The sequence below is a fragment of the Corella eumyota genome, chromosome 1, assembly GCF_963082875.1.
Source record: "Corella eumyota chromosome 1, kaCorEumy4.1, whole genome shotgun sequence".
Classification (NCBI taxonomy): Eukaryota; Metazoa; Chordata; class Ascidiacea; order Phlebobranchia; family Corellidae; genus Corella; species Corella eumyota.
In genome coordinates this window covers 5,377,039-5,390,179 of record NC_137490.1, presented here as the reverse complement: position 1 = coordinate 5,390,179, position 13,141 = coordinate 5,377,039, and the positions used below count along the sequence as shown (strand labels likewise).

At 30.9% G+C, this 13,141-nt stretch overlaps 2 protein-coding genes across 2 annotated transcripts; both read right to left on the bottom strand.

The window, feature by feature from the left end:
- Positions 1-731: 731 nt before the first annotated feature.
- On the bottom strand, positions 732-7,309 carry LOC145745757 (DNA topoisomerase 3-alpha-like). The gene is made up of 17 exons (XM_082563951.1): positions 7,177-7,309; positions 6,300-6,433; positions 6,077-6,152; positions 5,705-5,865; positions 5,293-5,555; positions 4,930-5,206; positions 4,475-4,685; positions 3,930-3,998; positions 3,732-3,848; positions 3,444-3,573; positions 3,250-3,363; positions 2,873-3,038; positions 2,631-2,777; positions 2,429-2,551; positions 1,940-2,047; positions 947-1,396; positions 732-868 (listed from the first exon to the last, which is right to left on the bottom strand). Exons 1-17 carry the CDS (start codon positions 7,270-7,272, stop codon positions 778-780), a joined length of 2,733 nt encoding a protein of 910 aa, XP_082420077.1. The 5' UTR covers positions 7,273-7,309; the 3' UTR covers positions 732-777.
- Positions 7,310-9,115: 1,806 nt separating this feature from the next.
- On the bottom strand, positions 9,116-12,378 carry LOC145761479 (testis-expressed protein 26-like). The gene is made up of 7 exons (XM_082574585.1): positions 12,070-12,378; positions 11,256-11,673; positions 10,737-10,987; positions 10,408-10,570; positions 10,045-10,221; positions 9,667-9,837; positions 9,116-9,286 (listed from the first exon to the last, which is right to left on the bottom strand). The coding sequence occupies exons 1-6, from the start codon at positions 12,148-12,150 to the stop codon at positions 9,716-9,718; spliced, it is 1,212 nt and encodes a 403-aa protein (XP_082430711.1). The 5' UTR covers positions 12,151-12,378; the 3' UTR covers positions 9,116-9,286; positions 9,667-9,715.
- Between the last annotated feature and the right edge of the window lie 763 nt (positions 12,379-13,141).

Genomic DNA, 13,141 nt, shown 5'->3' with positions numbered 1-13,141 from the left:
GATTAAGTTTTTTAAACTGATTGAGATTATCAAAATTTAAAAAATATATAAAATAATTAAAATTAAATTATTGCCAATACGATATTAAATGTTTTCTTTAAATTGAAGTTATATAATTGTTACCTTATGATGTTGAAAAGAAGAAAAAATGTCAAAAAGGTTTGTGTTGATCTTGTGCGCCATCCTGCGAGCTGTTTTTCCTAACTACTACAAATTAAATTGGATTAGTATTTATATGTTAGGCGTAATTGCATGTGGTCTTTATATTAACAAAATTATGTTAATTTAAACAAAAATCCTTATGTAGACACAACAAAAAAAAGATCGTAGGCGCCTTACTTTAAGAACACCAGCCATGACAGAGATTAAAATCGTATTGTCGACATTGATTAGATTATAATTGCATTCTAAGAAGAGGCAGGCCCACTTACCAAAGGTGTCAAAAATACTTAAAAAAATCAAAAATATAAAAAGTTTTACCTGGATATTGTATACAAAAGCTAAAGTAAGCTTTCCTATAGAAAATATCTAAAATAATAGTTAATTATATTTCAATACCTATTTTTATAAAATAAACAAACCAAAATTTGAAATAAAAATATATATTTGTAAAGCAAAATGCTTATTTTGTAGTTCTTTAAGTAAAGGCAGTAAAATCGACATAAGAAAAAATGTAATGCATAAAAAACATTATACATATTAAAAACATTTAAAAAATTAAAAAAACGGAACAATAACAAAAATACCTAAAAAATCAAGTTAAAAAAATGGTGCAATTTAATTATTGGGACAATTTCTTCTGTTATGTCCAATTTCACGACAGTTTCCACAAGTTGGTGGTTTACGTTGACGAGAAGTTGTCGTATTACTGCAAAAAAAAATTAAAAATTAAAAAACTGTTAGTCATTTAATATTTAATTTTTAATTTATTATTGTGCTAACTGACCTTTGGTTAGTGTTCGTAGATGGATTTTGTTGTCTTCTCTGAGGTGGATTTGTCCTTGAACTATTCCTTTCTGGCGCATTCGACCACGAGAAAAAGTTACAACCTTCATTTCCAGTGTTCCCACATTTATAAAACTGTCGACCTTGGTTAGGACCCTCCTTGCGCACTGTTAATTCTATCGCAACCATGTTGCAATTGCATTTTGGTGCCTCTGTACCATTCTCCTGCTGGTTGTTATTATAACCAGTAGTTGGTTTCTTTTTTTTACCATCCGACGTCCGTTTCACACCAGGCGAGCGTCGATTGGTGTTTTGCCCTCTACTTTGTAAAACACCAGCTGAGGGTGGTCGTTGGTTTCTTCTCTGGTTACCATGGTTTGATGTATTGTTGGTGTTTGTACGACGACTGGTGTGTGTAGTGGTGTTTGTACTACTCTGATTGTTTCTAAATCTACAAGTAAGAGTATGCTTAAACATTTATACGTAACGAAGCTTGGTGGACGATATATATATTAATCTATATATGTCCATATTAAAGGCCTACGAGATAATTAAAACCGCGGTTTGTGGTGCACAGGTAAATTATTGCAAGCAAATGTAAGTTGAGAATTGTAACCATGTGGGGACTAGAAGCTTCGGCCAGAAGGTTCGGCCTGCAAAAAACGCGCGGGGTCGGTAACGAAATTGCCGCGAAAATGCCAGCTTAAGACCATATTTTACCGATATTCAAAATAAAATTTGACAAAAAGTATATTACATAACAATTAAAATTGACTAGTGGTTCTCGAAAAACTGATTCCTATGACTTATAATAACTAGATTAATTCTTGAATGGCTAACCTAATAATTTACTCAATCCAACAGGTTTTATTTTATTTGTCTACTTAAAAAACTCACGAAGCATATTTAAACAAAGGGTTAAAATCATAAATATAATTAAAAGGAATTTAAAAATTAATAAAAAATCTTATTTTTTTTTTTTGAAGATAAATACCTGATATCCAGTATGTTGGTGATGTCCTGATCACATCCACAAATACAAACAACTTGTTCTAAATCAAAATAAGCTGGAACACTTCCACGCTGAAGTTTCAATTTCACACTAAAAAAATTTAAAAAAAATCTTAAAAAGATTACACCTATTTTATATTTCGCAATATTATATATATATTCCTTTGATATATATTCTAAATATGTGCGAGGGCTTTACAGCCTTAATATAGAGTACCATTTGTAGCACTTATCAAGCCTCAAGTTGCTATTGGCAATTTGAAATAATTTTAAATACATTGGCCAATTAGCAATTTAATTGATTTTTGCTTGGCAGATGTTCATACACTGTATATCATCTTACTAAAGGGCCCCCTTAAATGGAACCAGTAAGAATAAAACCCAGGATCTCATATAGTGAAGTATTTTAAACATTACACAGCCGGTGATATTGTTTTCCCAAAATGAGTTAAATATTAAAATATTAACATACTTGTGTACAGGTTGTGGTCTACAGTTTCTACAAATAGATTCATCAACAGAAATTCCCAGCACTGATTTGGGCAAAAAACAAACACATTTACATTCTGGGTACCCCATACAAGACACCATGAACCTCAAAAAATTTAAAAATTTTGTCACTTTAATATATAATGTATTTAATAAATAACAAAATTATTTGGAACATAAATTACCCGCCATCTCGCTTTTGTTTAACCACCATATCTTGTCCACAATATGGACAAACTCGAAGTGGGACTGATATGTTGCTAGGGTTGAGGACTTCAGTTTGAACAACATTTGTCGCATTTCCAAAATACTGGGCAAGAGCCGTGTCAAGTCTAAATCGATATAAGTAAAACAAAATTAATTAGTAAACTACAAAAAAATTGGAAAAAAATATTAGTCAGATTTTGTTTTAAATATTTTTGCCTACCTATCTGCTTTAGTAACAGCTTGTTCGAAGACAGTTTTGTATTTCATAATATGCCGTTGAAGTACAACTTCTTTTTGTTCCTGACCAGTACATATTTTCTGTAAATCAGCCTCCAATTCGGCTCTTAATTCGGGTTTGGAGATCGTGTAACCCATCAAATCATATCCTGTAGCAGAAAACAATAAATTATGATGTCAAAAAGTGCTGTGGTGGACTATAATTAAGAAGTATAAAAAAATTTAATAACAAAAACTATGACAAATCGATTTAAATATCAAAAGTATTCATTAAAATTTTGAAGAATACAGGTTTGATAATGGTATACAATATAAAGGAGTTTATAAAAAAAATAAAAAATTTAAAAAATGTCAGTTTACCTTCTACTAATCCCATTCCCAATTCTCCTGGCAAGAATTTTTGATCGTTTGTTAACCCAACATACATTCTCTGTTTGATGGTTTCTATATGCTCAGCATGTGTAGCATCAGTACCTAAAAAAATACATTAAAAAATATGTATCTAAAAAAAAACTAACCAGCTTACAAAATTTTGTAATGATGAAAAAATTTACCGATTCCATGTTTATCCATAAGAGAAATAAGGTCGGCTTCTGACAGTAAAGGTGGGGCATTCGTTTCTCCATTTCTTAAATTTATTTGTGTTGGTTCAAATTCTTGTCCCATAGAATACACAGGAATTACCTAAAACAATACATAGTGAAAAATACAACAAGTCATCAATAAAAAAAACATTCTGGGTTTGATTCTTACTGCTTCCATGCTGTAGTGGCCATAAGTAAGATATTATACACTTTTAATGAGACAAAACTATTTAATTTTTTTCATATTAAGTTACTTACCTTAGCATTCCATCTGTCATAAGGATAAACCTCCAGATAATTTCTTGCAATTATAGCAAGACCTTGTGCAGTAAATCTCTCTCCACCTAGCTCTATTTCTACAACCGTCTCATGGCCCTGAAGGAAAAACAACAATTTAAATAAAAGAAAACATTTTTGAATAATTGATATTAGTTAATAGGAAAATAGGTTTTATACCTCTGCGTCTCTATGACAACAAGCTAGAAAGTGTCTGACAATAAGTTCGTAAATTTTGGCCTCATTACCCTGTAAGATATTTAACAAAAAATTTTTATATTATAAGTACTATAAATTACAATTCAACTTTTTCTATGTTATATTACAGCAAATAACCAGCAGTGTAATGTAGTGGTCAGAACACTTTCTACACTACATGATGTCTAGGATTCGATCCCCAATGATCTCATGTTGTGGCTCCCTTGGGTAAGGCGCTATAAACGGTACAAACTCCTGCTGAGCCAGCACCAAATCAGCAGCTTAATTATTTGGCAATTATAATCTATATCCCAAACTGCCATTGGCAACTCGAGACTGGGTTGGCGTAACTGATGTTACTCTATGTTTAAGTCAAGCATTAAACCTTCCCACATCAAGAATAAAGATATATAAAAAAAAAATACAATGCTTTGTTACTTATAACACAGATAAAAAAACTCGCTTGCCTTTTTAAAAAATTATTAAGTATATATAAACAAACAAAAATGTTTATCCAAACTACTCACAGACAAACTAGATGTGAATTTAGTTGGGTGAATAGGTGGATGGGCCTTGTCAGTTTTGTTGCCATTTCTTGGGATGGGACCTTCATTTAATTCGAGTAAACTCTGTGCAAAATTTCCCCAATTATTATGTTGTGTTTGCTCTTCGACCAAATTGGATAAGTTGATATCTTTGGGAAAAATGTTGGTTTCTGTACGAGGGTAACTTATAAACCTACAAAAATTGAAGTAAAGTTTCTAAATTCGCTGGAAAATTAAGACAAACTTTTTCTGTATAAAATTTATGTAGGCTATAGCGTAGCGATTTAAGGATTTTTTGCACAAGCCTACAAACTTTTAAGAAGCTTTCAGGTAAATATAAAGTAACTACAACTTTAAATATAAAATTCCTAAAAAATTTTTAACTAACAACTAAACAGTTATGTTAAAAAAATAAATGAATTTAAAAGCCATCTCACCCTTGCGTGTAAAGTTTTTCTGCAATTTTCATCGTTTCTTTTGCATTTATTCTTAACTTCCGACTGGACAATTTTTCCAGCTCTACAGTGTCCATTGCTACAGGTCTCCATTTTCTCTTGGGTTTACTTTTAATATCGATCACTCTGGCTATCCTGGGTTCTTCTGAGCATTGATCATAAAGTATTTGGCAAGCGAGCTCATTAAAAAGTCGATTCCGCTTCCAAGAGAAATTTGCTTTAGTTTGCTCACCAATTTCATTAGCAGATATGTGGTCAACTTAAAAAATAATTCTATTTAGATTTCGTAATAATCAGATTTACAACAGAAATGTTATTACTATTTAAAAAAAAATAATTTTATACCTTCAATTTTCCAAAAAACTTCTGTTTGAAAATTTTCTCTCGCTTTATATCTTTCCACAACAAAACCAAGAGTTGGAAACTGACAACTTCCGTAACTGATTAATCTGTCCGATAACTTGTTGGGGAAAACTTTTTGTAACCGCAAGGTTTGGAATCTTGTAAAAGCTGCACCGATACGAAGATCGAGTTCTTGTCGTACATCCACAGCATTACTAACTCTTTCATCTGGTATTGCAAGATTCCTACAAGCCCCTGTTACTGATCTATAAAAATAAAATACTTTTAGCAAACAAAAATTAAAAAAAAAAAAAAAACGATTGCATGTTAACTTACAAAAAAGCATATTTAGTGATAGTATTAGATTCTTTATCTTTGTTATTGTGTTTATACAGGTAAAGCAGATTATACAAACCTATGAGTTATCTCAGAAAACTTTGCTCGATAGATTTGTATATTTGGTTGAATATTTCTACAAATATCAATCACTTCATAACCAATATTCTCTCCTTCTCTATCACAATCTGTCCACACCACCAACACTTTACATGATCGTATTTCTTTTTCCAAAGTTCTCTAAAAAGAATTCAATAAGTAAATTACACTACCATTAATCATATTCAAAGGTAAGTTAACCAATCATTTTTCACATACCAAAAATAAAATTTTTTTGATGATAATTAACCTGCCTTATTGCAATTTTTGAAACCGAGTCTAACTTATAAATTATAATAGAAAGAAAATTTTTGTTTCAAGAGTTAAAAAATACTTAATTTATCAAACTTACTTTAATATCAACCATGCCTTCATTTACTTGCTTTCTTAATTTGGCATCGAATAAACTAACAGGGTGGCATCCATTCCTAGTTTAAATATATTATTTATATACTAATTTGCACAACTAAAATTATCCAATATAAAAAAAATTATTTATTATAACAACAGCCACTACAATCAAATTACTTTCAAAGCCCTTTTATTAATTTAAAACACAGAATATATTCACCCACCATTTTCTATAGTTTCCCTCAAAATCATACCCCATCATATGACCAGAAAGTGAAGTCATAATCATTTGACATTGTTGGTTTAACATAAAATAATCAAACTCGTATATTTTGTTAAAACGAGAAAAGCCTTCTCGCTGCAATAAAATAAAAAATACTTTTAAATTTTTAATAAACAGTATAATATATAATTAGATTCAATTTTTGTATTTTTTTGTATATTGTCTTTATCCTCGATGTGGAAAGGTCGAATGCGCAACCTAAACATAGAGTAACATTAGTTACTTCGACCCAGCCTCAAGTTGCCTTCAGTAGTTTGGAATAATATATAGAATATAATTGCTTGGTGATTATGCTGCTGATTAAGTGCTGGCTCACCAGGAATTTAAACGGTTAATAACGCCTTACTCAAGAGCGCTACAGCTGTACAGCATAGGAGCAGTGGAAATAAAATTTTCTTTTTGAAGATAGGTTATTCAGTTATTGGCTTAACTATAATATTTAAATTTTTTCATTTAATTAGGGTTTGCAAAATGAAAACATTATTTTAATTTTTATTGATTTAAAAGTTTTTTAGAATTAAATCCTAAACAAAAGACTTAGGATCTCTATTACTTTCGCACGCCCGAATTTAACAAGGCGTTATAACCAAAGTATGGCAATTGTTCAACCAGACATTAAAAATTAGTTGAAATATGTTTCAATGAGTATAACTTAGTCCGCTTTACGAGTCAGATGTGTTAATGGGTAAACTGAACATGTGAGGGTTAGGGTAAGGGTTTAATTTATGCAACCTTTTTGTTTAATTACATGTGCCGCATTTTGGTTACACACCCTGTTTATGTAGGGCGTGCGAAACTAATAGAGATCCAAGACTTACTCTGTTAAAACTGTGGTTGGATAAAATGTCAGCAATTCTTTTTGCAGCATCATTTTTTTCAGCAACATTTAAAACTTTAAAACTTCTTGGTGGCATTTAATAAAATTAAAATCTTATAATAATTAACTAAAACGGCTTATAGCATAAATCTGCAAAATTCAACATAATTTTTAAGATTATTTTCTTAGTTTAAAAATTCGCGCGTTTTGGCTTTATATAATCTCAGGATTTGCCCTTTTAAACTAAAGACAACGTAAGTTTATTGAGATTTTTACAACATTGTATATTAAAAAATAATTCTTATTCGTAGAACATATTAAAAATTTAAGAAAAACCCGAACTTATTACTTTTATCTTTAAAAATTTAACAACAAACTTGCAAAAAAAAATTAGACGAAAGACAATAAAATAAACAAATCAGAACTAAGTCATGCGTATTATCTATCCAGTGTTTCCAAATATTACTTACAAACTATCTAAAACTTTATTATTAAGGTTGTCATCTTAAAACCGTTTGACATGTTTTTATATTTAGTTTAATATATTCAATTTATATAATATAACACAATGTAATGTATAAGTTTATTTTATTTAAATATCAAACACATGTTTCTAGAGATTGCGTGCTGCAATTAGAATGTGGAGAGAAATTGGGCAAGCTTATTACATTTTTGTCTGTGAATGCATTCCGAAAAGCATGTTCATAAGATGTCTCCATAGTAAACAAATTACCATTTTTTCGATTTGACAAAGTGACAGCAGGAACTAAGTTAATGGCATATTTTAATTTAAAAATGACTTATTTTGCTAATCGTATTTTGATTTAAACCTAATATAATTAATTATTTATACCTGCCCCTAATGCTGGAAACATTTTATTTTTGTTGCAGCCATATCTAGAAGTGTTGCCTGTCAATAAAAGACATGATTCGGGTTTTGCATAAGAAATTCTTGTCGTTGTATTTAAAGGGTTTTTAGGAGTTCGAAGACAGTCAGGCCTGGCAGATAGGGCTATGATAAGAAATAAATAAATTATTTAACATTAACTAAATAAACCTTTAAAATTTTAGTTTACTGTAATTTTTCTTTGGCCTTTTTACTATCCATTCGTAAATGTAATCATTTCGATAAGTCGTCTTCGGTTCTTCGATTGTAATTTGGTCCATATCGTCACTTTGAACCCACCTTTTCTGTCGCTCTGGTCGAAGCGTAGACGTAGAGTTTGATATTGAGGTTAATGTACTTCATGAGGCCCTCCAAACCATAAACGACTAAAAAAGTAAAGTCTGTGCACAATTATTAACAAAACTTAGATAGCCTATAGCCAAAGTTTTGCATTTTTACTTCTAAGGGATGCGGGTTATTTCTTGATCTGTTAATTGACCTAACTATTGAAGATGGAGCTTTCCATGAGTAATCGTCTTGTGAGGTGCTTATACCAAGTGACGACAGCTTCTTTTGAGGTAGCAGTTTAGCTTTAAATTAGATAACGTTTATAAGGAAGTAGAATAAGGCTAGCCTATCCGGCGTTATATTAGTTTAGAAATAACTTTTGCATAAAAATAAACAAACCACTAATTTTAAAACAAATTACCTGACATAACGAATTGTTTAGTCGTCGAAACTTTTTTTAAAAATCAAAAATTCAAATTTTATCGTTTTTGAATATAAATTTATAATTTTAAAACTTTTTTAGCAAATGTTACATCACACTATTTAATTGTTTTTATACATTCTGTTTTAAAAAAGCTGCTAATTTTTTAAGGTCGATTTTATAAATTCATTTTAAAACAAACGTTCTTAAAATTTTGTTGATTTGCATTTATTGTCATTTTAAATTAAAGTTTTTTATATTAAAGTTATAAGCCAAAAAACATCAACTCTATAAATTTTCTCTATTAATTGTATTGTATTAATTATATTATAATCAAATGGCTAATTACTTTTTTTTATTAAAATAAATTTAATCATATAAAATGAATAATTAATCTCGTGCGAAAAGTAGCTTAAAGTTGTATCAGTAATCTAAAAGTGTAATTATAATGGGCAGCAATTTTTTTATTTGTGTATTTTGCTTCGTGATTTTTCTAAGTTTCCCTTTCTTGATTAACTAAAATAAAATTTACAAGATTAGTTTTTACCATGTATTTATCCTCGGATGTAGAAAGATCCGCTTCACGACTTAAACATAGAGTAATATTAGTTACCTCGACCCAGTTTTGAGTACCCTTTAGCTGTTTGGGATTTAATAGATTACAATTGCCTGATATTTAAACTGCTGATTGGATCAGCTAGAGTTCATACCGTTTTTAGCGCCTAACTTAAGGCCGCTACAGCATAAGAGAAGTGATGATCAAACCCAGGACCTTTATGTAGTGGAGCCAAGAGTTCTGACCATTACACCATGCTGCCAGTATACATCGCTTATTTTGTACACAAAATTTTGTGTTGTCAATGTCGTTGGTCGTAAGAAGTATTCTTAATACATACCATCAACTTTAGAGTAACGTAAAAATCGATCCAGAACTCTCTGGTTGGTTTAAGCTTTTAAAAGTTTATCAAGATCTGGCTGACTACAGCTTGGTCTAAAAGCAGTATCGTAAGTAGTTTTTCCCTTGATCAACTCACGATTTAGCACATGGTCTCTAGTAACAGTTGGCACTAAACACAAACAGGGTGAATCAAAGAGTTGTTTTAATTTAACATCAAACAGATTTCATGTTTAACTTACAAGTGTAATATATTTAAAAACAAACATTTCCAATGCCAAAATTCAACATACAGAAATCATATGTAAATACAAAATGAAATAAAATCAATATAATATAATAATAAAACCCTTTATTAAAATAAAGCAAATTTACCAACCTGCGCCAAGAGCTGATATCATTTTCTTTTTATTGCAACCATATCTTGAGGTGTTTCCAGCTAGTTCAGGTTGTTGAACAGGTTTGCCGTACGAATGACGAACAGTTGTGTGCTTCGGTCGTGGTACTGACTGTCGCCAGTCTTTTGGTGCATCGATTGCTTCCTTAACTTGATAACCTAAAAACAAAAATATATTTTAGTAACATCGTTTTTTCATATTTTCGCTAAGTTAAGTAAACATTTCATTAAGCCATAAATCCTAAACAAATAACAGTTTTAAAATTAAAAAAAAAAAATTTATCTTAACACTTGAATATCCAACAGTCAAAGTTTAAAAAAAATGTTTAAGCAGTTTGAGTTTACCTTGTGGTATACCAAGATAATCATTCTGATAGGTAGACTTATGTTGATCTTTTATAATTTGATCAAGTACTCCATTGCAAAGAGCTTTGTATCCAAGATTATTGGCTGGTGCCGCTAGCATGCCATCAGCTGTTTTGTTTGGAAGTCTCCAAACCATAAACGACTATAAAAAAAGAATATAACAATAGCCTCTTTAATTTAAAAAAACAGAAAAATGATAAGGCTGACAAGCCAGAGATGTATTTCTGGAAAAAAAGAAGACAAACAAAGAAGACAACAAAAAATCGATTTATTCTTGTCAAATACTTTTAATCATTTATCATAACAACCTCGTGAGGATGAGGATTATTATTCCTGTTTCCAGACGATGTTCCGGATCTGATCGGGTCTACTGGTTTGCAGGTTTTCCAAGAGAACTCGTCCTGACAGGTCGTACCCCCAACGGGATCACCAATCTGAAAAGGTGCTGTGAAACCCTTGGAAGACATTGGCCTAGTAGCCTCTGCATACAAACCAGTCGGATACCCTGAAAACTCAGACTCGTGGGTGGTAAGATAAGGATCATTTACACGTCTCCTTCCTAGATTATAAATATGTATAAAAAGGTTTAAAAAAAATAAAACCAAAACCTAACAAATTTCGAGTACCAAAACAATTAAGTTTTAAAAAAATTAAGCGGTTTTTATTTCGCTGTTGCTATTTTATTTCGCTGTTAAAAGAATGCTATAAGAAATGTAAAAATACAATAAAATCGTTGCTGCAAAAAATTACGCTAATTTACTTCGTAAACCAATCGTTAAACTTAGTTATGAATGTAATCATTTATAAAGAAGTTAATTTTAATATACCTATGTCTGCCATTGCGGATTTTGGTCTCGGACAAGTTTTGTAATCTTTAGCACGCTCGGATTTAATAATAGCCTGCCTCGAAGAATTAGGTCGAGATTTCGGCCTTGACAGTCGCTGAATAGACTGGAGTTGTTTCAAGTAAGCGTCGCGCTTAATTTGTTCTAAGTTAACGTTGGTTACAGTGGGAGTTAAAGCTGGCTTCACTGGAATTTTATCTTGTTGTATTCGTCTGGGAGCAGTGCGCGGTCTTTCAGGTAATTCCAAACGCTTTATACGCTTCGCTTCCTTCTGTACTTGAAACTGTGTTAAAAGTTTTACGCAGTGATCTTTGTCGGATTGGTTCGTGGCTCGTTTATAATACCACTTCAGAGTGTCTTCGTACCCATGTTTAAGCAAACCCCCAGTTTCACCATGCAACTGCAACAAAATACATTACCTTTATGGTGAATTAAAAGGTATTGTTACGCACTTAAAGCGTATTGTTAGAAAATTAGATATAATTTAAAATCATCAAAGCAGTTGCATTGAATAAACTATTTGCGTTCTCGCTTTTTAAACAGTAATTCAAGTAATCATATCGATTTTTTTACAAAATCACATGATTTTGTATTCTTTTACCTAATATTAAAATTAAGATTAAAAAAATACACAAATTTAATTTTAAAAACAAAGGTAGTATTAGTGATGATTTATTTATATTTATATCGTTTATTTGTAATAACAAACAACATTATTAAACAATTTTGTTTGTTCCAAATTTTGTAGCAATATTTTAAATTAACGTTTTGTTAAAGACTCCCAAAATTGTTTTACCTTTGGAGGTGAATCTGTCCAAGCAGGGGTGGGGCTAGGTAGACCCCAATGCCCCCATCGAGTTTCAGTAACAGTAGGCATAATTAAAGTTTAAGCAAATTACTATTTTGTAACTAAATAGAGTCAACTGGGCTTCTTAAATTTAAAGTTAGGAATTTTACTTGATTACATTTGGTTAAAATAAAACATGATACTAATTTATCCTAACTAAATAATCATATATTTCCTTATGCTTTATTATAACAATTTCTGCCTGTTGACAACTATCTGCCCAAATTCTACACAATTCAAATTTCGCAATATTCTGACTAACACGTTACACGCTATTATACAATAACGCCGTATAGGTCATTCCATGTTGATTTAACTGAACGTTGGTTACAAATTCAAGCCTATAATTCTATTAACATCCTTCCTTATTAAAGGGAAGCGAACTGCGCTACAATGTTCACATATCACATTAATCCAATTCATTAATTATAAATGTATACATTGTATCGCCTGTATTCGATGCGAGTCCAGACCTAAGCTCGTTCATTTGTTAAATGCCCGCTTTACGATGACGTCACAATTCCACCATTGTCAACATTCGATTGTTTACCCACTTGAGGCATAATGGGCGTTACTATGTGACGCTATTGACTGTCGTTAGGCACGGTACAGGCTACCGGCCTATATACACTTAACATAGCCTACCTATACCAAGCTTTAACGATATTTTATTAATCAATATTTATCTGCGGTATGCAGAATTTATGCTGGAAAGCTTGTTTGACATTTGCGAGCTATTTAACAGCGTCACTAGTGGTTAAGTTTTTGTGTAATTATTCTGTAATAAAATGGTTTTGTTTGTTAAAATCAAATACGGCTGTCGGGGTCTATTGTGTAGTTAGCAATTTAAATCGTCTAACATGACATTTTAAATGACTTAATTAAATTAAAGTGCCCTAATTTAAACTAATATTTAGGTTTCACATTTCACTATTTTTATTTATTTGTCTTACGTGTTCTTTTATCATTCTAAAACAACACGAGGAACTCACCGGGAGTTTTAATTTTTTGGTAGTAAAAT